Source organism: Balaenoptera borealis (assembly GCF_965194805.1).
Source record: "Balaenoptera borealis genome assembly, chromosome: 12".
Lineage (NCBI taxonomy): Eukaryota > Metazoa > Chordata > Mammalia > Artiodactyla > Balaenopteridae > Balaenoptera > Balaenoptera borealis.
The window spans coordinates 76,681,886-76,709,550 of NC_138869.1; the positions used below are offsets into that span (position 1 = coordinate 76,681,886).

Below are 27,665 nucleotides of genomic sequence, written 5' to 3' on the forward strand. Positions count from 1 at the left end.
AAAGGGAAATAGTAAAGAACAGAAATTAATAAAACAAAGTAAATGTACAAAAAAGATTTTTCTTTAAAAAAAAAAAAAGGATGGGGGTAGATCTCTAGAAAGTCTAATAAGAAAAACAGAAAAATTTTTATTTAAAAAGGACTACAAAAAACTACAAACCTTACAGATTTTAAATAGAAAATAGGCAATATTAGGATCAAATTAATCAATATAATTGGAAATTTGTATGAAACGAACAAATCCCTAAGAAAAAACACAGGTCGTTAGAAGAGAAACAAGAAATAGAAAATTTTAATTAATATAAAAATCTTCTCACAAAGAAGTCCCCAGGCCCAAAGGCTATACTGGGGAATTCTTCCAGATATTCAAGAAAAAAATAATACCTGTCTTATATAACTTTTTCTAGAAAACAGAGAAAGAGAATATACTTGCCAATTTAATTAAGTCCTCTGTAATCTTGATACCAGAACCCAACAATTACAAGAAAAGAAAATTACCATTTAATCTCTCTCACAAACGAGGTTGCACAGATTGAATCAAGCAATATAGAAAAAGGATAATATATCACAACCAAGTTTGGTTTTATTTCCTTAACGCAAGAGTAGTATACCATTTGAAAAAAAAATCAACTGGCGTAATTCAACTTATTAACAGACAAAAAGGAGAGAAAAGATCATATCAGATGCTTTTCCTGAATTCATGATTTAAAACGAACGAAAAATACCTCTTAGCAAATAAAATAGGAATGAAAGAATTTATTTAATCTGATAAAATACCTGAAAACAAAGCAAAAACTAAAAACCCAAAGCAAACATTATGCTTGATGGCGAAATAGTAAAAGCTTTTTCCTGAGACCAGAGTTTTTTCTTAGGTCAGTGAAATCACATATACTCATTTAATTGTCTCAAAATTGACTAATATAGCAAACAAGAAGGAAAATCCTTTTACTTAACTTGTCAACACCTCCCCTCCTTCGAACTTGAACTTAGTCTTCACTGTCTAGGAAAATTAACAGAAATTAATCCTATTGACTTTTGAGCTTTTTGGGGCCCAAGTCCTGGCAATGGGATGATTATTTAAGAGTTTTTCAAAGGTATGTTTAACTGTATCGATTTTCTCCTTATCTGATGACTTTACAACTTAACCTCTACATTAGAATACAGTTTTACTATATTCTTAGACATCTAACTTGTGCATTGTTTTGTCTTCTTTGAGGGGTTTGGTGATAACAGTCAAAATTTATAATGTATATACACATTAACCCAGTAATTCCACTTCTAGGAAATTATCCTATAAATATCCTTGCATCTGTACATAGTAGATATTTGTTGCAGTATCTTTTGTGATAAATAGCATAAGACTGGGAAAAACCCAAATATCTCACCAGTAAGGGCCTGGCTAATAAAGTATGATAGAAAAGAGTACTGGGGATAATTAAAAAGAATGAGGGAATTTATATGAACTGGTATGGGACAATCTCCAAAATATATCAAGTGAAAAAACCAAGTGCAGAACAGTGTTTATAATATGCTATCCTTTGGGCAGGGGGGGAGATCATTATACATACCCATACTTATATCTACTTAATAACAGTTATCCATGTCCTATAAATGTATATATGTGTGTATATGTGCATACACGTATATATCATATACACACCATCTCTGGAAGTATATGCAAGAAAACTGCTAACAGAGATTGCCTTTGCAAGGGGGACTTTGGGAGCTAGGAGACTTTTTACCTGTTTTTTGCATCATTTAAGTGTATTTGCTTATTAAAAAATACATTAATATATATATCTATATAGAAAGAAAAACAAAAAAATAAATCTCAACTAAGATTAAGTGGAAGTATGGTTTCATACTGAGTTCTACAGAATCTGTGATATAAACCTGTGGATCCTAGAATAATTATACCATACTATTATAGGTGTCTAAATGTCTCAGTTAAGGAAAATTTGCAGCCTGGTTCAGATCCCCCACCCTGAATTGTCTTTGAATAATGAGCCTTGGATCTGTCTCCTTACATTCTGGCATCTTTCTCCGTGATATAATTGTTGCTTCATAAACGTGGCAATTGGAGTAAGTAATTGTTATTTAGAAATACACAAAAATGCATTTATGATATTACATAGTTGTGTTGAAAAAGGTCTAAACTGAAAGAGCTAACCAATGTTGGTGACTTTTTTTTTTAGCTTTCTGGTAAATAGTTTTTTATTACCATGTACTCTGATATACTTTGTCCTAGGCTCGGATGCTCATCACAGAAGAAAACCTAATGACCATTATCATTAAGACTTTTATGGATCATTTGAGACATCGAGATGCCCAGGGCAGGTTTCAGTTTGAACGATATACTGCTTTACAAGCCTTCAAGTTTAGGAGAGTTCAGAGCCTTATTTTAGATCTTAAGTAAGTTTTCGCTTAATTATTGAACCAGTTGCAACTTGTAAAAGGTCATTGTTTGTCCATATATTCATTGCTGTTTTTGTCTTGTTCAGGTATGTGTTAATTAGCAAACCAACTGAATGGTCAGATGATCTGAGGCAGAAGTTCCTAGAAGGATTTGATGCCTTTTTGGAATTACTCAAATGTATGCAGGTATGTATAAGCTGACACATTTCAAAAGTGAAACATTTACTTTCCCCCTTTTTCGGTTCACTGAGCTAAATACCTTTCTGTCTGTGCATTTTTTTCATACTGGGCACATTTTTAAAAGAATAATTTGGATAGCTACAGTTAGGATCAAGAAGCTCCTCTTAAATGGAAACTCTTAGAAAGGTGTAGAATGCATGAGATCCCAGCAGAGCTTCTGACATCTGCTGTACTTTTGTATCTGGTTATTCTTTTGTTTACCGTTAATGTTCTTTCCTTGGGGGTTGCAGATTGTTTTGTTTTGTTTTGTTTTGAATATGCTTACATGGAAGTATTGTCAAATTAGTTATTTAGGAAACTATAATGTTTGTCTTCTTAATGTTTCCATATTTTTCTTTCATTGATACCATATTTATATGATATAGTATAGAACTCCCCCCCCATTTAATTTTCTTTTTGGAAACACTTCTGTATACAAAATAGAATCTAGAAAGCAGAAACTGGTATAGTTAACCAGTTTTTTGTTGTTTTGGTTTTGTTTGTTTGTTTGTTTGGGGCCATGCCTCAAGGCTTGTGGGATTTTAGTTCCCCAACCAAGAATTAAATCCAGCAGTGAGAGCACAGAGTCCTAACCACTGGACTGCCAGGGAATTCCCCTAACTGTAAAAAGATAGATGACGTTGCAGAAAATCTGAGGAATATCATTATGATTCCTTTAGTAGCTTTCTGGCTTTCTTAAGAAAGGAATAAGTAAAGTTAACCTATCATTTTTAGGATATATTCTATTTCCCACGTTGGTGGTAGTTTCTGGGTGTTTTATTATAGTACTTCTATTTTTTTCCTTGTACCTATGGAAACAGTATCTACCTTGGTCATTTTGAATACTTGAAGTGTCCTGTATTTTCTATTATTTTTAATCAGTTCCAATGCACCAGGGTAGTTCGGCTAGTTTCTAAAAAAGTTATATTCTTTTGTATTAAAAGCTGTTTATCTTTTTCTTGTTTTGCTTTCTTTCAGTCTCTATGAAAACTTTATTTGTTTGTTTGTTTGTTTATAGCTGCATTGGGTCTTCGTTGCTGCACGCGGGCTTTCTCTAGTTGCGGCGAGCGGGGGCTACTCTTCGTTGCGGTGCGCGGGCTTCTCATTGTGGTGGCTTCTCTTGTTGCAGAGCACGGACTCTAGGCATGCAGGCTTCAGTAGTTGTGGCTCGCGGGCTCTAGAGCTCAGGCTCTAGAAGGCAGGCTCAGTAGTTGTGGAGCACGGGCTTTGTTGCTCCACGGCACGTGGGATCTTCCCAGATCAGTGCTCAAACCCGTGTCCCCTGCCTTGGCAGGTGGATTCTTAACCACTGTGCCACCAGGAAAGCCCTATGAAAACTTTTAGTTACAGATTACAAATAAATATAAAAATTTTATTTTAGTATATTATAGAACATATTTATAAATTCAGTAGCATTTTAGAAGTCTGTCAAGTTTCTTCTGACAGTTTTTTCTATGGATGATAGAGCTAAAAAGGGATTTGAAGGATTGTTGCAGTGAACTATATATATTTTATTGTCTAAAACATATAGAAGATTGCCTCTAAAGCAAGTTGTTCTATATTTTACTGGGATTTTTTATTTATAAAATTTTAGAGAATGTTACATAAACGTGTTATTTAAGAAGTTGGACTTCTCATACTACTTGAAACTTCCTGTTAGAACTTCTACTTTATAAGTTTTTGTAATCAATATTTCTTCTGCATTATTTCTTAAGTTTCGATGTAAAAGAACAGATGTAATTTTAGTTTATTTAAAAATCTTTTCACTTCTTTTAAGGGAATGGATCCAGTTACACGTCAAGTAGGACAGCATATTGAAATGGAACCAGAGTGGGAAGCAGCCTTCACACTACAAATGAAATTAACACATGTCATTTCAATGATGCAGGACTGGTGTGCTTTAGATGTGAGTCTCTTCTGGGGTCAGGGATAGGAGATAAATGGAGGAGAGACAGAGATAAACAATTTCCTAAGTAAAATCTGAGGCAGTTTGGAGAGGATAGTGGTGATATGTTCATAAAACAGCATATTTTTCTGCTTTCACCTGTATATTCAATAAAAGTTCAAATTCTGAAACCTTAGAAAACTCTTGGAAAATAGATAAAGGAGGATATAATCCACACTCTCTCTTCTTTTATGTTACTATCTTTTATATATATATATATAATCCCATCAAGATTTTGAGCATATAAAAAGAAGTTTATAAATTTATCCAAAAATGAAATTTTACTATTGGTACATTTGTCCTATGTCTTAAAATTATTTTGGCATTCCTTTGGCTATAAAATCTAGATGAGAGCTTGTGTAAGTTGGGAGGTCAGAGAAGGCTTCTGTGAGATCTGAACTATGTGTCAGAGTTAACTGATGAAAGAGTAAAGAATATTCCTGACTGAGGGACAGCTGCATCATGCTCTCTGATGAGAACGAGTACGTTTGTTCCAGGAGCTGTGAGAAGGCTCTGGTCGGAACAGAGGTTGAAAATAGAGAAGTAAACAGGTGCCTGGCTTTGTAGGGCCTTGGAAGCCATGGAAAGAAGTTTGAATTTTATTCTAATTAAAGTGGGACGCCATTTGAGACTCCCAAGCAGAAAAGTGACATGATCCAATTTACATGTTTTTAAAAGTTACTCTGTGTGGAGAATGGATGGAGGAGGGTAAGAGTAGAAGCAGGGAGTTCAGTGGAGACATGTTGGCTTTCCTTTGAGTTACTGGAAATAATCAGGGGTCAGGTTTGAGAGAAATTTAGATGAAATTGCCAGCTTGCCAGACTGGACAACCGGGAATGAGGAAAACAGAGAGCCCAGAAATAAACCCACACATTATGGTCAATTAGTCCACGACAAAGGAGACAAGAATATGCAATGGAAAAAAGATGGTCTCTTCAGTAAGTGGTGCTGGGAAAACTGGACAGCTAGACATAAAAGAATGAAATTAGAACATTTCCTCACACCGTATACAAAAATGAACTCAAATTAAAGACCTAAATGCAAGACTGAAAACCATAAAGCTTCTAGAAGAAAATATAGGCAGAACACTCTTTGACATAAATCATAGCAACATTTTTTTTTTGGATCTGTCCCCTAAGGCAAAGGAAACAAAAGCAAAAAAGAAACAAATGGGACCTAATTTAAACTTAAAAGCTTTTGCACAACAAAGGAAACCATCGACAAAGAGACAGCCTACTGAGTGGGAGAAAATATTTGCAAATGATATGCCCAATAAGGGGTTATTATCCAAAATATATAAATAGCTCAATATCAAAAAAACAAACAACCCAATTAAAAAATGGGCAGAAGACCTGAATGGACATTTTCCCAAAGAAGACATACAGATGATCAATAGGCACATGAAAAGATACTCAACACCGCTAATCATTGGAGAAATGCAAGTCAAAACCACAGTGAGATATCACTTCACACCTGTCAGAATGGCTGTCATCAAAAAGACCACAAATAACAAATGTTGGCGAGGATGTGGAGAAAAGGAACCCTTGTATGCTGTTAGTATGGATGTAAACTGGTGCACTGTGGAAAACAGTATGGAGTTTCTTCAAAAAACTAAAAATAGAACCACCATATAATCCAGTAATTCCACTTCTGGGTATTTATCTGTAGAAAATGGAAACACTAATTTAAAAAGATACATGTACCCCAATGTTCATAGCAGCATTATTTTCTTTGTCACTCACTTCACTCTGTATGATAGTCTCTAGGTCCATCCATGTCTCTACAAATGACCCAATTTCCTTTTTATGGCTGAGTAATATTCCATTGTGTATATGTACCACATCTTCTTTATCCATTCCTCTGTGTGAAGTAAGTCAGAAAGAGAAAAACAAATTTCGTATATTAAAGCATTGTTTACAGTTGCCGAGATATGGAAGCAGCCTAAGTGTCCATCAGTAGGTGAGTGGTTGAAGAAGATGTGGGGGTGTGTGCATGTGCAGGTGTGTGTGATGGAATATTGCTCAGCCATAAAAAGGAATGAAATTTTACCATTTGCAACAACATGGATGGACCCTGGAGGGTATTATGCTTAGTGAAATAAGTCAAACAGAGAAAGACAAATCCTGTATGTTATCACTCATATGTGGAATCTTAAAAAAAAAAACAACTAATGAATATAACAAAACAGAAACAGACTCACAGATATAGAGAACAAACTAGTAGTTACCAGCGGGGAGAAGGAAGGTGGGGAGAGGCAAGATAGGGGTTTTAAGGGGTACAAACCACTGTGTATAAAATAAATAAGCTACAAGGATTATGCTATAGCACAAGGAATATAGCTGATATTTTAAAATAGCTGTAAATGGAATATAATCTATAAAAATTTTGAATCACTATCTGTACACCTCTAACTAATGTAATATTGTAAATCAGCTATCCCTCAATTAAAAAAAAAGTAGGGAAGGAGGGAAAGGATTTTGGAATGACTTCTAGATTTCTACAGCTCTATAAAGATGTCATTTACTGAGACAGGACCCTGGAAGAGGGAGCAAGTTGGGAAGAAAAGATTGAGTTTAATTTTGCCCATATTGATATTTGAGGTACTTATACATCGTTGAATTTGAGGTGCTTGGTTAATGTTGTAGAAACCTTTGAGTAACTTACAGAAAACTGTCTTTTTTAGGAAAAAGTATTAATTGAAGCTTACAAGAAATGCCTTGCTGTATTGATGCAGTGTCACGGTGGTTTTACTGATGGTGAACAGCCAGTCACATTAAGCATTTGTGGACATTCAGTGGAAACGATCAGATACTGTGTTTCCAAAGAAAAAGTTAGCATTCACCTCCCAGTTTCTCGCTTACTTGCAGGTAAAGCATTTCTCCCTAAAAGAGAACCCTGAAATTGTCTTTTAAATTGTTGTTTGTGGTTAATATTTATTGAATACCTACAGTGCATTTTTCTGAGAGTTTCACATGCATTAACTTATTTAATCATCACAGCCTGTGAGGTGGGTATTGTTGTTAGGTTTATCACAAATGGGAAGACTGAGACATGGAGGTGGCTCACTTAGCATCACACCGCAACAAGTCAGAGTCAGGATTTTGAGGTAGTTTGCTACCAGAAACCATGTTTGTAATGACCATACCATAGTGCTTCTTCAGACTTCTTAACTACATATACCACATGTTTTATTGTTTATCTCAACCCAGCTTCTAAGTCTGTGTTGTTAGGATTCAAATTGGTCTGTCACTTAAGTGATTGCTAATAAATTGAAACCACCCTAGACTTCCTCTCTCTCTAAGCTGTTTCTTATTTATTAATAACCTTTTTAATCAGCAGGTTGGAGTGAGTCCCAAATTGGGGTGATAAGATTGTAAAAAGCATTCTCTGTTTAGACAACAACAAACAGGACAATTAATTCTTAGTTAACAGAATTAACTAAGGTTGAGCTATAAAAGAGCCCTTTGCAGTTAGGGACTAAAGAGGCTTTGATCCTAAACTGGAAGTTCTGGGGAACTGAATTCTGAGGTCAGGATCAGTGCAGACCATGAATTCCATGGCCAGTTTCTCTGTTCAGTTGCCAGGAGGATCTCTCACTACTATACTTTAAATGGAACAAACTCCATGATCCAGTGGAATATGACTCTTAAAATTGGTATACAAATTGCTTTGATAGTTATATAGCTGCTTTTGCTATGTTTGTATGTCTAACATTTACTTCTGTAAAATGTCATCTGTATGTTGGTACATGTAATTAAGACTCCAGTTCAAGTGTGCCTTTAATTCTGAGGTTCATGAGAATAACAATTGAAAAGCTTCATTTATGGATGCAATTCATTTTATATCTTAATGTGTAACATGATAGGTTCCCAAAGAGAAACAGAAAAGAAGTTAGCTATAAAGTTGAGTGAATATTTAGGGGTTTTTTTTTTTATCTGAATGATTTTCACTTATAAAAATACTTTTTTATTTGTTCTCTGTGCAGGTTTGCATGTATTGGTAAGCAAAAGTGAAGTGGCATATAAATTTCCAGAGCTCCTACCTCTAGTAAGTAGTGCTGACATTTAAAAGTAGATATCTATTACAAACCTCCAGTTAGATAATAAGTCATGGGAATATAATATCCAGCATAAGGAATATGGTCAATAATATCATAATAACTTTGTATGGAGACGGATGGTTACTAGACTTATCACGGTGATCATTTCATAATGTATACAAATATCAAATCATTATGTAGTACACCTGAAACTAACAATACTATACATCAACTATATTTCAGTAATCAACAAACAAATAAATAAAAGTAAGTATTTACTATGTTCCACGTACTTGAAATCACTTTGAAACAAAATACTAGGGTTCTCCAGAGAAACAGAGCCAATAAAGAGTGAGTGAATGAGTGAGTGAGTGTGTGTGTGTTTGTGTGTGTGTAGAAAGAAACAGAGATTGATTTATTGTAGGGAATTGACTCACATAGTCATGGGGCTTGGCAAGTTTGAAATAAGCCTGGCAACCTGGCAGGCTAAGAGTTTAAGAGTTTATGTCACAGTCTGAAGTCCAGAGGCAATCTGGAAGCAGAATTTCTTCATCCTTGGGGAAGCCTCAGTCTTTTCTCTTAAGGCCTTCAACTAATTGGATGAGGCCCACCCATATCATGGAGAGTAATCTGCTTTACTCAAAGTCTACTGATTTAAATACTGATCACATCTACAAAATGCCTTCACGGCAACATCTACATTGGTGTTAATCAAAAATTGGGTACCATGGCCCAGCCAAGTTGACACATAAAATTAACTATCACACAAACATACCTTAAAATAATTTTGACTTGTGTTTTATATAAAGCTTCCGTCCCTATAAACCAATCTTCTTTATAGAGTTGAGAGTTTTGTGGTTTTTTTGTGTACACAGAGTGAACTTAGCCCACCCATGTTGATAGAACACCCTCTTAGATGCCTTGTTTTATGTGCCCAAGTACATGCAGGAATGTGGAGAAGAAATGGTTTCTCTCTTGTAAATCAAGTAAGTGTTTTTTAATTCTACGAAGAGTTTTCAGTCCATTCTTTACCTTCTATGAAGGTTATAATTTTCAGTGTACTTAGTCACTGAAAGTCATCTACATTAAAACTGTGGCCCCTGGAAACGAACCTTAAAAGAATTTTTTTTAAAAAAACTGTTTGACAAAAGAAATGTAACCTTAAACCAAAAAGTTTTTTAGAGCTTTTATTCATATTTTGTTAAGAAACAATATCAAAAGTAGAAATGAGCTTTATTTTCACTTGCAGTCATTTTTAGAACAAAGTTGGATATCTTTAAAAACATAAAAAATCTGGATTTCACTTACTTAAATTGGGTTAAAAGATAAAAGTTCTGTTAGTATAGCTCTGAAATTGAGGTTTTAATTTTTAAACCTCACCAAGGCTTGGTATAGGATTTTTCTGTTTTTGATAGCTATAATAAATCTCACTGAAAGCACTTTGTTAGGAGACCCAGAAAGTTGGCTGCAAAATGTGAACCATAGAGTGACTACTATAATCTGGAAATTTCTAATTAATTAATCTCTACTAAGATAGCATTAACTGCTGGGGAAACCACATTATGTGTGCACATTTGCATGTTCATGCTCACATGCACAAGAGCCATGTGCTCTTTTGGTGAGTGGGGAGAGGAGGGAACTGCACAAATAAAAACCTGTTTACCCAATATAATTACTTTTTTTTTTTAGATTTATTACTACCACAATGTGAAATGCAGACGTGAAATGTTTGACAAGGATATAGTAATGCTTCAGGTAAAAAGCATTAAATTTAAAGGTTGTGGGGAGTTTTTCTTCTTGTTATTTCCACAGGACCCAATCATTTATGATCACTCTCAAATCTATAACTGCAGCCTAGCCCTTATCTACTAAGCTCCAAACTCATATGGCTAACAGCTGATAGAACATTTCCATCTAGTTTCCTGGATACATCTCACAGTTAACATATTCAAAATAACTCCTCTTGTGTCCTCCATACCTTCTTCCTATCTTTGAGGTTTCCCTACCTTAGTGAATTATTCAACAATCTGTAGTTATTAGAGTCAGAAACCTGAAAGCCATCCTTTCTTCACTGTTGTCTGATTAAAGACCCAAATCCCTCAAACTGATTTTCAAGGCCTTCAGTACTTAGCTATGTTTAAAATTCCCTGAATTTGTCATACTCTCCCTTAAGTCTTAAAATCTGCACATTAAAAAAAAAAAAAAAAAAATCTGCACATTTATTTCTTTTGCTCCCTAGATTGCCCACCCCACCCGCTTCCTTTTCTGTTTACCACGTATAATGTTTTCCTGCGTGTCTTCGTGTTTAGAGTCACTTTCTCCAGGAAGCCTTCCCTGACACACTAAAATGTGGCTTTGTGTCCCTTTTGGGAGGGCCCATAGCATGATGCTCATCCCCACCATAGCATTCATAAGTCTGGATTGTGGTTGCCTATTTACTTTTCGTCCCCTGCACTAAACTGTGGCAACTCTGTCTTGTTCCTTTTTATGTCCATTTTACATAGCACAATGCTTGTCACAAAGTAGTGTTTCCATATTATTGCTGAATGGATTTAGAAATTATAGAAAAAGTTAGAAAATGTAAATTTCAAAAAAAAAAATTATTGGTTCAAAATAAATTAAAATTCAAGTTGATTGAGAAGCTATACAGGAATTATAGGAGAATTAAAACTAATATTTAAAAGCTGTCATTTCACTTAGTATAGCATTTATCACTAAAAATTAGTTTGAGTTTTTTTTTTTTTAAAGGTAAAGCTATTATAATTTTTTATTTATTTATCTATTTATTGATGGCTGTGTCGGGTCTTCGTTTCTGTGCGAGGGCTTTCTCTAGTTGCGGCAAGCGGGGGCCACTCTTTATCGCGGTGCGCGGGCCTCTCACTATCGCGGCCTCTTTTGTTGCGGAGCACAGGCTCCAGACGCGCAGGCTCAGTAGTTGTGGCTCACGGGCCTCGTTGCTCCGCGGCATGTGGGATCTTCCCAGACCAGGGCTCGAACCCGTGTCTCCTGCATTGGCAGGCAGATTCTCAACCACTGCACCACCAGGGAAGCCCTAGTTTAAGTTCTTGATAAGAGTTTAATATGATACATATTTTTTTAAATGCTAGAATTTTTATTACCATACCACATTTCTGTCCATACACCTGGCAGTGGTAAGAGCCCTGACACAAATCTTTGAACTGAATTTATAGGGATTATGATATATGGGTTTAGGGAGTGTTTTATTTTGATTTGTTTTACCAGCGTAGATCCCTGTCCACACTTGAAGCTACCACAAGTAGAGATTGGGGCTAAATGGGTTTTCATCTTTTATTGGAATTGATGAACAAGTAAGCTGCTTTCTCTTGTGCAAGCCAAAATATCTCTCACTAGTTGTTTAGTAGCCCTTTTGACCTTCCTCTTTTCCTTTATCTCAAACATTTTAAAAAAAGACAGGTGTCTCCATGATGGATCCAAATCATTTCCTGATGATAATGCTTAGCCGCTTTGAACTTCATCAGATTTTCAGTACTCCAGACTATGGAAAAAAAATTAGTTCTGAGACTACTCATAAGGTAAGAGCATGCTTTATGAGACCACAATACACTGTTAGAGAAGCATCTTTCATTCTTTTTGGTTATTTTGATCATCTGAGGTAATACAGTATTCTTATTCTTATCTATGAACTTTCTCCCACTACCCCCGATTGTTACAGGATTTAGTTCAGCAGAACAACACTCTAATAGAAGAAATGCTATACCTCATTATAATGCTTGTTGGTAAGTTTGGATCTTTTGGAACATTTATGTATTATATTGACTTTTGTGGTAGCAAATAGTTTAGAATCTGAACTGTTTCCTCTATTTGAGCAGTTACTCAGTTTTAGGGGAAGGAGATGAGAGTGTCTATTTTTATCTCCCCTCTGGTTACTGTAATGATGAGAGAAACAGCACTGTGATCCTTTGGAAGGAGAGAGGACAACTGCTAAAGCAGGATAAACTGGAAGACTGTGTTGGGAATAAAACGGGGGACAGGAGAATTTAGCAAACAAGAATAGGATATTTGGGAGCTATTTACAGTTACTTTATATCTTAGCTATGTTTTTCTCCATGGTTTTGTGGTACAAAAGTGTCCTCTTGACTTCAGATATGAAAATTCCAAGTTAATAGAGACCTATGGCTAATAGACACAGATTTTTTTTTTCTTATTACCTAAATTTTCAGTCCTGTTGCCTCCATCTTTCCTGTTCTTTTATCCTTTACTTTCTCCCACCTCCTGTACTATTTCAGTCTCTCTACAGTCCATAGAGCAGAGAATCCTGGCTACTGTCAGGAGGTAACACCAATGAAGAAGGTCTCAGAAGGTGATATCTTATTTGCCACTAGATAAAAGGACAAAGGAAGGCTCTCCCTCCTACCTAGGCTGCTAGTACAGCTACTGCTGTACCAATTCTTGACCACTTCTAATCCTTTCCCACCTTCTGATCCCATTCTTTCAAAACAGCAGCCAGAGTTCTCGCTCTGTTGCTGAAGACTACACTCACCTGTTGTGTCAGAGACTCAGAAAGATGGTTAGGAGCTGCTCTCACCCTACCTTGTTGCCAGACCAGTCATTGCTTTCCCATTGCACAGAAAGAAAAATATATTCTGTTGCATGAACTATAAATATATATCACTTATAAGTATTATGATTGTTAAGTGTGTGTATATGTACTTATTCACTGTTGACAGGAGAGAGATTTAGTCCTGGAGTTGGACAGGTAAATGCTACAGATGAGATTAAACGAGAGATTATCCATCAGTTGAGCATCAAACCTATGGCTCATAGTGAATTGGTAAAGTCTTTACCTGAAGACGTAAGTACCTACATTTTAAGAAAAGAAAATTATGGAAATCCTTCCCTACCTACCAGTCTAGCATGTATAGATTTACTTCTCTGTACCTTTTCCATAGTTGTAAAAACTACAATTCTAGAACGTGTGTAACTCTAGTCACTGTTATTAGAAATAATTAGAAAAAGAGAATACTAGGGACTGGGAGTGGAAAGCAGCCTAGGAATAGAATCATTTACAATGAAGCCTTGAAAGAGATAAGGATGCTGAATAAAAGAAAACCTGTTCCAGGACTTCCCTGGTGGCACAGTGGTTAAGAATCCATCTGCCAATGCAGGGGACATGGGTTTGAGCCCTGGTCCAGGAAGATCCCACATGCCGTGGAGCAGCTAAGCCCCTGCACCACAACTACTGAGCCTGTGCTCTAGAGCCCGTGAGCCACACCTACTGAGCCCACGCACCGCAAGTACTGAAGCCTGCACGCCTAGAGCCCGTGCTCCGCAACAAGAGAAGCCACGGCAATGAGGAGCCTGCGCACCACAACAAAGAGTAACCCCCGCTCGCTGCAACTAGAGAAAGCCCACGCACAGCAACGAAGACCCAACGCAGCCAAAAATAAAATTAATTAATTTTTTTTAAAAAAGAAAAAAAACTTGTTCCTTAGAACGGAATTTATATATCCATTAAAGAGAGGTTTTTATAGGGTGTTTAGTACAAAGTTGCCATGGGTAGAGATAATGCTTTATAACCTAGAAATACCTACTCAGCTGTGTTGACTAAAGTTTGCTAGAGTTTTTTCCTTCTAAAGCATCCAAAGACTATGCTAAGCCATCTCTCTCATTTTAGTGAATGTAAATTAATATTCATATGGGCATTCATAGATTCAGTTGTAACTATTTTTCCTGCCAGGATCTTAAGTTCCTCTGCCACCTACTTTTCAGCCCTGGGGCTTTTCAGAGACCCAGATTACAGTTGGGAAAGGACTTTATTTTCATCGAGGCTTTTCAAAATGTTTTCCTGAATTTGAAACATAGATCAAAACTCTTAACCTTAATGTTCATTCTTCTGGGATTTAAACCTTTATTTGTTGCATTGTAATACTTCTCTTAAACTTTGTATTATTTCAAACTTGAAAAACTTCAAACATCTATAGAAATAGAAAACATAGTATAGTGAACCATCACCAGCTTCAACAGATGACCAATCTTATTTTATTTATACCCCAGCCACTGATCTCTACACCCTCACTGGGTTATTTTGTAGAGAATACCAGGTTTACCATTTCATCTATAAATAGAATTGTATATATCTAAAACAGTGGTTCTCAACCAGGGATGATTTTGCCCCCCCCCCCCGCCCGGGGGGGTGGCATTTGGCAATGTCACTACTCAGGGCAGGGTGTGTGATGCTACTGGCATCCATTCAGCAGAGGCCAGGATACTACTAAACATCCTACAGTGCACAGGACAGATTCCCACAACAAAAAACTGTTCTCGTCCAAATGTCAGTAGTGCCAACGTTGATCCAAAAGATACGAGCTTTTAGAAAAACCTATGCATATGCCAATTATCACACCTAAAAAAATAATAGTGATTTTTTAATATCACTGAATATCTAGTCAGAATAAAAATTACATGTACTTTTTTTAATAGGTCTTTGTTAATGGGCTACTTTTGCCATTTCCATTTCTAGTTGTGTATACATGTACTTTTTAATGCAGGAAATGAGGAAACAATTACAGTTTCATTTAGACCGTTGGAATAAGGAAGAAATAAAATTTAAAACAGTATTTTAAAAGTGTAACTGCCTTGTACAAAGTGATGGCATCTATATTTACCAAACATTTTTGACCAGAGAATATTTCACAGAATTCCTGTCTATGAACAGCTTGTCGTGAATGGGATATGATTTGGGAAATGATGTTTTAACAAAAATAGATAAGAAATTAGTGTAGCTATTTCACAAAATATTGCAAATATATAAATTTAAAATATAAAATTTAAACGTTATGTGTACTTTGTGTTTTTATTTTATTCCTTTTGAAAGCTGTCACCTTGATTCCATATGGTAGTAACTTGTTTTTAATTATATCAGTCTGAATGAATGTTAGCTTACCAACTCAATTTCCCCAACTACCTATTAATCATTATGTTTACTATGGAATCCTCATTTGTGAAAATCGGGAGAATAGTATATCTGCTTTATACGATTGCTGTATGAAGCTTAATGAGATAAAAGCACAATGCTCAGAGTGCTAGCAGATATTATTATTAACATGAAACACACTTATTTGTTTCCTGTACCTTTAGGAGAACAAGGAAACTGGCATGGAGAGTGTAATTGAAGCAGTTGCCCATTTCAAGTGAGTTTATTTTCTGCTTTTTCACATTCAATTTTATTTTATACATTAATTTTTCTTAGGGTGTTTCCCTTGATGGAACTGAGAATAAAATTGTTGTTTTCAGAGAGTGACAACCACTTTCAAACATACAATTCTGAACTAGATTTCTCACTGACATTTCACTTTTATGATCTAGCCCTGCACTTAGCAACTTGAAGTAGCTTTATGAGAATTTTCAGTTTTCAGGTGTTCCCTAGCTGATAGTTTCAGATAATTGAAACTAACCTGAGCAGGTGATCTGAGTAAACGCATTGTGCTTTCTTTGTTTCCATTTGAATGTGCCACCTAAGTTGTGGGATAGCCTCTGAATAATGCTTTCTTTGGTGTCCAGTGTGTTGCCCAATCAGTAAACTATCAATACTCTATCCCCTTAAGGTTGTTGAGGCAGTTTCTTAATCCTGCTTTTTCTGTGCTCTTCATTCCAATAACATTGTCTTTATTTTTGCTGATTTTAAAAACAATGCATATTTTTAGGGAAAATATAGAAAAAATTATAGAAAAGATTCTCTAAACCCTAAAATTGCATCTGCTTTTTTTCACTTGGTAGAACTTATCACAGACATCTTTACTTGTCAAAATATACAAGTTAACATCAATTTTAATAGTGTTCAGTTGTTTGGAGATGTCATAATGTGTGTAACCTGTCCCCTGTTGTTAGACTTTAAATTGTTGTCACTACAGTGACCATCACATTCACTTGTCCAGTTAGAATAAATTCAAGGTGGACATGCTAGATAAAGTGGACGCACATAAAGCTTTGGATGTAGATGATTAAATGAACCCACAGAAAGTAGTTCCAGCTTACATTCACCAACAGTATATGAGATTTAAGAATTTTTTTTTCCCCCAAAGGAAACCTGGATTAACAGGACGAGGCATGTATGAACTGAAACCAGAATGTGCCAAAGAGTTCAATTTGTATTTCTATCACTTTTCAAGGGCAGAGCAGTCCAAGGTAATTGAGAAAATTAAAAGTGTACTGAGAAAGGGTTGCTTGGAGTTTTTTTGTTTTTATTTTGTTTTTTTCCTAAACAACTTTTACTGCTTTTCACAGATTGAAAAAGGACACATTTTTATTGTAGGAAATTTGGAAAATATGAAAAGGTATAAAGAAGAAAGTACAGATTACCTATAATACCACCACGTAGCATTTGAGGTTTTCCCCTATTTTGTGCGTACATAAAAAAGATCTATATAATTATATACATACCCACACATATCTAATTGTATGTATTTTATTGGCTTTTGAAGACATCATCAACGTGTATTCTAATCAGTTAACCTATTTTACACTCATTTCAGAATTGCTAGTACTTAACAGTATGCTTTTCCATGGTGACTTAAGGAATTTTCCTGATCATTCTTAGCGGGTTAAATTTTGCCTTTTAGCAGTCTACTCTTAAAAATAAGTTTTCAATAAATGGCAGTAAACGAAACTTAAGCATGAAGCTTTTGTTTATTAGTTTTCTGGGGTTTTGTTTTTGTTTTTGCTTTTTTGAAGTATAGTTGATTTACAATGTTGTGTTAGTTTCTGGTGTACAGCACAGTGATTCAGTCGTATATATATATTCTTTTCCAGATTCTTTTCCCTTATAGGTTATTATAGGATATTGAGTATAGTTCCCTGTGCTATACAGTAGGTCCTTGTTGGTTATCTGTTTTATATATAGCAGTGTGTATTAGTGTTTGATGCATGAAATAGAGCTCAAATCTGAATAAGTTTTTGGTTTTGGTTGGTGCATGTTTCCCCTGCATTTTAAATCAAGAAAGAATCCACTTGGTGGGGATTCTCTTAGTGGCAGGGGGAAATTAACCTTGATACCAATTTCGGGGGGGGGTGTTGCAAAACTAAGGATAGAAATCTTCTAAAATCAGAAGTTAGTATGGCAAAGATTAACATATATCAGTAGTTTTGGATATTAAATTGTTTCATGTTACTAATTCCCTGTCCAAATTACATTCATTTTTATTAGGCAGAGGAAGCCCAGCGGAAATTGAAAAGACAAAATAAGGAAGATACAGGTATTTTTAATCTTTCCCAAAATCTCGTGTCAGTCTCTTTTACTTGTTAAACATTGTTTTCTATTGACTATGTTGATGATTCTTAATGAAGTGGTAGATTTAAATACAAGCTTTCTGAGTGAGCTTTTTTTTTTTTTTAATTTATTTATTTATTTGGCTGATTTGGGTCTTAGTTGCGTCACATGGGATCTTCCTTGCAGCATGCAGGAGCTTTCACTGCAGCACGTGGGCTCTTCGTTGTGGCACACAACGGGGCTTCTCTCTAGTTGTGGCACGTGGGCTCCAGAGCATGTGGGCTCAGTAGTTGTGGCGCACAGGCTCTCTAGTTGTGACGCCTGGGCTCTAGAGCACGTGGGCTCAGTAGTTGCGGCACACAAGCTTAGTTGCCCTGCAGCATGTGGGATCTTAGTTCCCCACCCAGGGATCAAACCCACGTCCTCTGCATTGGAAGGCGGATTCTTGACCACTGGACGCCAGGGAAGCCCCGTGAGTGAACTTTGAAGGGCTAATAAATATGCTAATGTAGACATAGTCTGTACTGAGTCACCTTTGGGTTAATGGTTTTATCTCGGATCCTAAGACATTTCTAGGGAAAAGAAAGGCCTTCTTTTGTACTACTGCTACTTACAGAGCTGTTTTTATGCATTTGACTGACCTGAGAAGGTAAGATACAGCTTTAAGATGTGTGTAAATGAATATTCTTTGAAGACTATCAAAAGTATGTAACAAAGGGATAGTTTTTTGGTGTTTTTTTTGTTTGTTCGTTTGTTTTTTAAAGCATGTTCTACAAAAGAAGCCAATTATAACTTTATTTTCAGCACTTCCACCTCCAGTTTTGCCCCCGTTCTGCCCTCTGTTTGCAAGTCTGGTTAACATATTGCAGTCAGATGTCATGTTGTTAATCATGAGAACAGTATTGCAATGGACTGTAGAACATAACGGACATGTCTGGTCTGAGTCCATGCTGCAGAGGGTAAGTTTGAAGACATTTATTATTTATATTTTAGTGGTCTTGTAGTAAAAACCAGAATACAAAATACTCCTGTCAATATCTGTGCACAGAAAACAGGATAAAATGTAGTGTTAACTTAATTTGAAATATAGTATTTTGTTACTATTTGTGTCTGACCATAAAAATGAGAGCCTGGCAGATTTTTTTACACCACATGGTTGTGGTTACCTTGGTCATGTTGGCAGATTTGCTCTCATTGATTGGTCCTGATATGTCTTTGTTTATACAGTACTCTGATATTTGTATAATGTGTTATCTTTGCATTTGTTTTTTACTTAATTCTCTTTAAAAACCTGTGAGTTCATTAATACTTATGTTTTGCAGTTAAAGAAATTGAAAGTCAGAGACTTAGGTTCCTATAACTAATTAGTGGCAAGTCTAGAACCTTGTTTGTATTTTACTTTATAGATTGAATGTAAGTCATTCATAAATTATTATCTCATTAAATTCACGTAATACCCCTATGAGTATCAGTAGTTTTTCCACTGTATAGATGAGGAAGGCAAGTTTCAGTGAGATAGACTTGTCTATGTTACCCAACTAGTAAGTAACATAATAATAATACTCAGTTAATACAATTAGCCTACTCTGTGCCTTATTCTATGCTAGGCACTTTTATGCACCATATTTGTAACCCTCAAAACTCTAGAGGAAAGCTTTTTTTTTTTTTTTTTTTTTTATTTTGAAGATGATGAAGTTAGGCTTAGTGGGACTTGAAAGCAGTGAAGCCAGAATTCAGATGAAGGTGAGCCATCCTCCAGAGCCTTCCTTCAAAGCTACTGTTCCTCCCATTGTCTCAGCAGGCTCAAGTATCTCATTGGCTAAGATATTTGTATATGTATACCCCCCTCCAGTTTACAAACGTACACTTAAAATGTAAAAGCATGGAGTTGCAGTATACTGGAGACCATCAGTATTATATGAGCAAAAGATGTATGTGAAATGATGGTGAAAAGAGGAATGAACATCATTTATCTTATATATACATTTGCTTTATGTCATTCAGGCTAACTTAGTTCTTCCAAGTCTGACAACCACAGTAGCCCTATGTGTAGGGAACGATACAGAGACACCACACGCGTATCTCCTTCAAAAATTGGGGAGCAGGATAAAGAACAATAAAAGTGCAAATAGATTAGTGTAGTTATATTCTTAGAAGTCTAGTAAGGAATTTTTCATGAGGTATGCTGAGCATCTTTATAAATGATGTGGCATTAGAGATAAAAGTGTGTCTCTTAGATGATTAAGATTTTTAGTCCTTAGAGAAATTGAACTAGGAGTATTATAGATTAGATCATTGCATGATAGATGCTTTCAGGTCTAATTATTTGGCCACTGATTCTTAGAATCAGTGATTTTTAAGACTGTAGTGTAGGGATGGAATAAAACTGAAAATTATATGGATTGCTGGTCACAGCTGTTAGTAATTTTAACTTACCCTAAGAATTTGCAATTGAATTTTCTTCCTAACTGAAATAGAAATTTTTGTTTCCTTGCTGAGAATTCTTTATTAGAAAATGAACTTTAGCGTTTGGATTTCATGAAAATTCGTACTTCGAATTATTATTTACTGCACTTAGTGTTTAATAGTTTATCTTTTTTCAATAGTGAATTTTTTTATTTCTTATAAAAATATGTACTTGATTTTTGTTTCACTAAAAGTTACAAAACATTGTATTTTAGGTGTTACATTTAATTGGAATGGCACTACAAGAAGAAAAACAGCATTTAGAGAATGTCATGGAGGAGCATGTAGTAACATTTACCTTCACTCAGAAGATATCGAGTATGTATACAGTTTTTACTAAACTAACTCAACATGTCTGTGATTTTTAAATGTAGTATAACCTCTTTTATTTGATCATATAAGTTTTAAGTAGGTTATATTGATCCAAACTTCTGAGGCTGTCTGTATTCACCCGTGTATTATATCAGATCCTGTGTACTATATCAGATCCTGATACATTTTTATAAAAATACTTAGGGCCTACCCATACTTTAAAAACATAAATTTTAATTCATAAACAGGAAAAAGTAATGAGGAGTCCTTAGTTTGAAATCAGTATAGCACATACATTTAAACTCTAGTATATACTTTTAAAAACACAGAGTTTGCTATTAGGATTTCACTTTTAAATTGTTGCTATTATCTTATAAAAAGTAATGAAAATAAGAAAATTAGCTATAGAGGATTACGTTTTATATAAAGTAATGTGACTTTTTTTGAGAAGACCAAAGAAATATTTTTTCTAGCTTTTTAATATTAAAATTTCAAACATACAGACAAGTTGGAAGAGTTGTACAGTAAACATCTATATACCTGCCACCTAGATTCAGTAGTTAGTGTTTTGCTATATTTGCTTTATATTTGAACACTTTTTTTGAACCATTCGGTTTTTGTTTATTTATCTTTTGGCTGTGCTGCACAGCATGCAGGATCTTAGTTCCCCGACCAGGGATCGAACCCGGGCCCCCTGCAGTGGAAGCACAGACTCCTAATCACTGGACAGCCAGGGAAGTCCCTGAACCATTTGTTTCAGATGTCATAATATTTCATCTCTAAATAAAAACGTTTCCTTTATTAGTTTTCAGAATAAGCAGTTGTTCTAATAGTTGCCTGAAGTAGTGGCAACTGTGAATCTTTTTTGTTTGCTTACGTTTTTTTTTGTGGTTCTTTTGTTTTTTAATATTACTCATGGGTTTTTTTTCAGTGTTTATATTATAGTCAGTTATAATCAGTACTCCTTTTGATGCTCAAACTGTGCCACTTCTGGGCAGTGGGAGTCTGTTCAATTGGCTCTGTGTCCTTTTGACCCAACCCCATTAGTATCTGAGCACCACCTTGCTTTCTGGCACAAAAGGTGTCTGAGGCTCATCTTGTACTTTCCCTGCTCCAGACCTGCAATCAGTGATTTGCTGAGATGCTTAAATGAATTTGTGGTGGTATAATAGGAGTTTCTGAATTCCTTGATTGCAAGCGAGTATTTCTGTAACTTTGTTTAGTATTGTGTTCTCTGCCATTTCTTCCTAAAAGATAAGGACTGTGAGAATACTAGGCTCTACTGGGGGATGAGGAGGAATAGTCCTGGTTGCTGCTAAATCTCTATTTTTCCCTTTTTGCCCACATCCAGGTAAGTGGGAGGAAGAAGGGGAACTGTCTTTCCCCACTGAAGACTATATTCTTGGGTGCCAGCCTTTCCCAGCTCTTTTCTCTGCCAGTGTTTCTTTCTATCAATTAACATTAACATTGTATCTGTTGTACCTTCTTTATCTGCAGTTTTTTTACTTTGGGATAACCACACAGAAAACTCCCTAATTTCATTTGATCTCAGGTTCTCTTTTGCTTCTTTCTTTCTTTTTCTTTCAACAATCATCATTTTCTCTAGACAGTCCTCCTATTTCTCTTTAAACATTTTATATAATTAAAACAAACTATTGGGACTTCTGTGGTGGCACAGTGGTTAAGAATCTGCCTGCCAGTGCAGGGGACACAGGTTCAAGCCCTGGGCCAGGAAGATCCCATGTGCCGTGGAACATCTAAGCCCGCGAGCCACAACTACTTAGCCCGCGTGTCACAACTACTGAAGCCTGAGCGTCTAGAGCCTGTGCTCTGCAAGAAGAGAAGCCACCGCAATGAGAAGCCAGCGCACCGCAACGAAGAGTAGCCCCCACTCGCCGCAACTAGAGAAAGCCTGTGCACAGCAACAAAGACCTAGTGCAACCATAAATAAATAAATACATACATACATACATACATACATACAAACAAAAGACAAACTATTTAGAGTCAGATCCCTAATCCACAGCCACCAAATTTCAGATCTGGAAGAGTATTAAAGATCACATAGTTCAGGGAATTCCCTGGCGGTCCAGTTGTTAGCACTCGGAGCTTTCACTGCTGAGGAACTAGGTTCAATCCCTGGTCAGGGAACTAAGATCCCACAAGCCATGTGGTGCGGCCAAAAAATAACAATTAAATTAAATTACATTTTTTCAAAAAGATCACATAGTTCAGTCTCTTACCCTCTTAAGAGTAATATTTTGCCAGAAATGTTTCTTAAATCAAGAAAATTAATAACTGGGTATTTCCCACTATAAAACTAAATTAGCTAATATTGGATTAAATGTACTCTTGAGAGTAATGGACTTTTGTATCTTTTTCTCAAAATAAAAAAGTAATCCATAGAGGAAGAAATTTGTTTTCTTTTGAATCTAGGTTTTCATTAAAGAAAAGGTCAAAACAAATAGATACATGTTATATACACATGGACTCCTATAATCCTAATTCATTTTCTTAGACTTGTAAAATCTCAGGTAGACCTTTCAGCTGGGTTTTTATTTAATTTTGCTAGAGGCTATGTTAAAATAATCATTTTGTATAAGATGTCAGTTTTGAATGATTAAAGCATTCTAGTTGTTAACAACTTGTTTGTAGAATACAAATATATCACATTTCGAGAGGTATTGAAAATTTCTACGTAGAGCTGTAATCAAATGATGGGCAAATGATGGGCAAATGTTATAAGCAACTTCATTTATCTTCTTGTGCATAGTAATAAGCACTATGAAGTCTTAGCTGTTGTTTGTGTGCCCTTTTTTTCTTCCGCCTCAGAACCTGGTGAAGCACCAAACAACTCTCCTAGCATACTAGCTATGCTGGAAACACTACAAAATGCTCCCTACCTAGAAGTCCACAAAGATATGATTAGGTGGATATTAAAGGTAAAATTTCCTGCATCACTCTGCTTTTTGTGAGAAATATTACATGTTTATCTTTAAATTTTTATAATGTTTCATAGGTTCAGAATAACGATATTTTTTTTCATAGACTTTTAATGCTATTAAGAAGATAAGGGAGAGTTCATCCACCAGTCCTGTGGCAGAGACAGAAGGAACCATAATGGAAGAGGTATAAGATGTAAATTGTGGTAATACTGAAAAATTGTGGCAAGCTCACTATAAACAATTAAATTTATCTGCAGTAAGTTGGTAGTTGATATTATTCACAAACATGTAAATCCCAAGAAGTGTGCCACTATTTGTTTATATTTTTGTAGCTGTCTTTTTGGACTGCCTTTTTTTTTTTCTTTTAACATGTTAGGTTGATTAAGAAATCTTTTCTCTTTGTTTAGATAAGTGAGATTATAGAATAGTTTTTAATTAGTATTTACAATAAAGATGTTTCTGCTTTGGGGGAAAAGATGTGCATTTAACCTCTAATGGTCTAATTAAATGAAGCGTAATTTCAGAGTTCGAGAGACAAAGACAAAGCTGAGAGGAAGAGAAAAGCCGAGATTGCCAGACTGCGCAGAGAGAAGATCATGGCCCAGATGTCTGAGATGCAGCGGCACTTTATTGATGAGAACAAAGAACTCTTTCAGCAGACATTAGAACTGGATGCCTCTATCTCTGCTGTTCTTGATAATAGGTAAAAATTAATCACAATTTTTGAAACTCTTGACCATGGTTCTCCACTGAGGAAGATGTTTGGTTTTTTTCTTTATAAGTACACTTAATCCTAGAATAACTTAGAAGAGTTGATAGATAAACTTCGTGGCCTCGTAGTTAGAGGACTTAATTTTAGAAATCTGAGTTTATTAGCATATGATTATGAGCATGTCTCTTGACTATAGATAAGAGAATTCATATGTATGCTTAAAATGTAAGTTATACAGAAGACCCTTGAGATTCATAAAAGAATGAATACACTGGGCTCAGTTAACTTAGTGTCTGGTTTATGTGTTGCATATTGGATTGCTATGAGGATTGAAGGAGATGGTTTTGATACATATGAAAGACTTGGGTCTCTCAAATCAAGTCATCAAAACTGTGTGTTTTAGGGACTTCCCTGGTGGTCCAGTGGCTAAGACTCTGCGCTCCCAATGCAGGGGACTTGGGTTCGATCCCTGGTCAGGGAACTAGATCACACATGCTGCAACTAAGACTTCACATGCCACAACTAAAGATCCCGCACACCTCAACAAAGATCAAAGATCTCACGTGCCGCAACTAAGACCCGGCACAGCCAAATAAATAAATAAATATTTTTTTAAAAAAACAAAAAACTGCATGTTTTAAATACGTTTCTACTTACTTAGAATCTACTGTTTTATGATTCTATAGAAACTTCTTAGGCTCATTAATTATACTCCTAACCTTTTTATTGCAGCCCTATGGTTTCAGATATGACTCTTACGGCATTGGGCCCAGCACAAACTCGGGTCCCTGAACAGAGACAATTTGTTACCTGTATATTGTGTCAAGAAGAGCAAGAGGTCAAGGTGGAAAGCAGGGCAATGGTCCTGGCAGCATTTGTTCAGAGATCAACTGTATTATCAAAAAACAGAAGTAAATTCATTCAGGATCCAGGTAAGTCATAGCTATATCCTCATCCTCCCTATTAATAATGGCTGCCACATAGTATGGTAGGTGATATACAGAGATTTTATTACCCTAATAATAACTGTAGGCTTGGTGGTATCTTGAGCAGGTAACTTAGACAGGAATGAACTTGACAGATGTGGAAACACTCCAGAAGGTTAAGTATTATGCCTGAATTACACAGCTGATAAATAGCAGGGATTCAAAAGAAAGCTGTTCTTTGTTTCATTAACATACTTCGGTACTTAACAGTCTTTCCCATTCTTCACATTTGTAAAGTCCAATAATTAGTTGACACTGAAATAACAATAACTATTTTATCTCAATAATTATTTTATCTCATAGATAGATCCAGGGTGGAATCCCTTGAGAACAGTGGTGTGAGTCACCCCTGTGAGAAGCTGTCCTTGAGCCAGATTCTCATTTAGATTATTGAGATAGAGATTACCATGCAGTGCAGGATGTTATTCAAGAGAGTCTTGGGATCAACATCTATGGAATGGAGGGGAAGGAAGCAGGTTTGGGCAAAGGGAGAAGTTGAGCTATGATGCAGTCCCCAAAAGACCTTAGCCAACCCCATGGGAGGTCTGGAGCTGGATGGCCCTTCAGAGGTGTCCCAAGTTGGGGCAAGGGGGCTGGGTCTTTATACCCTGACACTGATCAGTGACTGGTTGTGACCTACCTCTGGAAAGAGGTGTGACCTTGATCAAAGTAGTGTGACCCTGAGCAAAGTCCCTTAAAGAGGGATAACAGTTGAGTGCCCTCTTCTAACAGCTGAGGGAGTAAGTCATTCATTCCTGCAGGGGCTTCTGGGCTACACCTTATTATGTCCACAGCAGATACTTTTATGTTTCTACTCTTACATTTGTTTATGTGTGCATATGCCTCAGTGATACCAGTAAACTTCTTGAGAGTAGGAACTGTGTTTTAATTTTCAAAGCACTTATTTAGCTAGTGCTTTTCACATTGTATGATTGGAAGGAGGTTTGAGAGACCACTGGTAAGTTTGCCTTTTCTCTATAATGAAAGTCTTCACAGTGTGGCTCTCAAGCACCCTAGTTACGATACATTGGTCAGCTTCACCTTAAGAAATGATCATTTGTACTAGGTGATTTACAAATTTCATTCCAGGCTGAAGATAAAGTCACCAATTATATTTAGTACTTGCCTATAAGTGGATTTTTTTAATGCTTTCACAATTTATATCATAAAAGATTTTCTTTATGCTGTGAAATTTGCACTGTTCCATTATATAAAGCAAATTGAAACTTGAGTAATTTAATGTTAGGGAATTTCTAAGATTATACTAATTTATGTAGAGAATTCCAAGAATTCCCAAAGAAGCCAGCTACCCACTTTATGTTTGTCTTCATTTTTCATCTCCTTTAAATATAAAAAATTAGTACCAGAGCGGAAGACTGTCTGAATTGCCCGTTTTTCCCTACTCTGGTCTGGGCTGCTGTCCCAGATATTTTGCTGCAGCTTTGACTCTGGTATAGTAATTGTGGCTAGTCTCTGCATGATTGCCTTTAGGCAGATTCTCCTCTACGGCCAGGACATCTTTTTTGTTAGAGATCATTGTGACCCAGCTGCCCTGAAGGTATTAAAGACCTCTCCCTGAAGAATATCCCTTTTACCTCAGGCTCAGGGCATTTTCAGGGAATAGGAGTCTCTCAGTGCCCTGAAAATGTGAAATGTTCAAAAGATTAGATGTACTTAAATATGGGATTCCAGTTTCAGTTAACAATTCAGGGATGTTTCATTAACTTGCTCAGGGTAATGAAAATTAGAGAGTCCTGTATTCTGAATAATCCGGGGTCTTGCATAAATTATTATAAATTTATTGGTATAAATATAAATTATTATAAATTTTTATAAATTTATTGGTAAAATTATTGGTATCTCAAATCAAAGGAATAAACTAGCATTTCATTTGAAGTTTACAGGCCTTTAGTAAGGATTTCACAATTTAAAGTTGTACATTTGTTACAGGAATATTAAATGCTTGGTTTTTTGCTTTGTTTTTTGTTTGTTTTATAATGCAGAAAAATATGATCCATTATTCATGCACCCTGATCTGTCTTGTGGAACACATACTGGTAGCTGTGGGCACATTATGCATGCCCATTGTTGGCAAAGGTAATTTATATTCTTAATATTAGTAAAGAGAAGCTTATCCAAAGGCTCAAAATTAAATTTTTTAATAAAGGAAATTCCATCTAGAAAAAGGGAAAAAGAACTAAAGATGTTTGAAGAAGAAAACTCCGTATTACTGCCTAATAAATAACAAAATTAATTTGCTTTGTCATTACATTTAAAGGAGTGACTTAGAAACTTCATAGTATATCAAGTGTATTTTTTAATGTGGGGATCTAACAGACTAGATGAAGTAAAGGATTTTCACAGTGGTATAAACCCTAGA

The 27,665-nt window shown here is 35.8% G+C and overlaps 1 protein-coding gene across 16 annotated transcripts in view; it reads left to right on the forward strand.

Annotated features, from left to right (window-relative positions):
• Positions 1–27,665, forward strand: part of UBR2 (ubiquitin protein ligase E3 component n-recognin 2) — a 122,071-nt gene that overhangs the window by 55,526 nt on the left and 38,880 nt on the right. For 15 of the 16 annotated variants that reach the window (XR_014232398.1, XR_014232399.1, XR_014232400.1 and 12 more), the window contains 20 exons: positions 2,248–2,411; positions 2,501–2,600; positions 4,411–4,539; positions 7,262–7,445; positions 8,564–8,625; positions 9,493–9,603; positions 10,307–10,372; positions 12,049–12,171; positions 12,312–12,375; positions 13,327–13,451; positions 15,737–15,789; positions 16,681–16,783; positions 17,802–17,850; positions 18,669–18,823; positions 20,546–20,648; positions 23,475–23,584; positions 23,691–23,771; positions 24,112–24,290; positions 25,032–25,231; positions 27,289–27,382. Coding sequence is in view for 12 of the 16 variants with exons in the window: in XM_082345924.1 (XP_082202050.1) it covers positions 2,248–2,411; positions 2,501–2,600; positions 4,411–4,539; positions 7,262–7,445; positions 8,564–8,625; positions 9,493–9,603; positions 10,307–10,372; positions 12,049–12,171; positions 12,312–12,375; positions 13,327–13,451; positions 15,737–15,789; positions 16,681–16,783; positions 17,802–17,850; positions 18,669–18,823; positions 20,546–20,648; positions 23,475–23,584; positions 23,691–23,771; positions 24,112–24,290; positions 25,032–25,231; positions 27,289–27,382 (2,255 nt within the window). In the remaining 4 variants the exon portion in view is untranslated. Of the gene's footprint in view, positions 1–2,247; positions 2,412–2,500; positions 2,601–4,410; positions 4,540–7,261; positions 7,446–8,563; positions 8,626–9,492; positions 9,604–10,306; positions 10,373–12,048; positions 12,172–12,311; positions 12,376–13,326; positions 13,452–15,736; positions 15,790–16,680; positions 16,784–17,801; positions 17,851–18,668; positions 18,824–20,545; positions 20,649–23,474; positions 23,585–23,690; positions 23,772–24,111; positions 24,291–25,031; positions 25,232–27,288; positions 27,383–27,665 lie in introns of those variants that run through there. The other variant, XR_014232397.1, reaches the window with a different exon arrangement.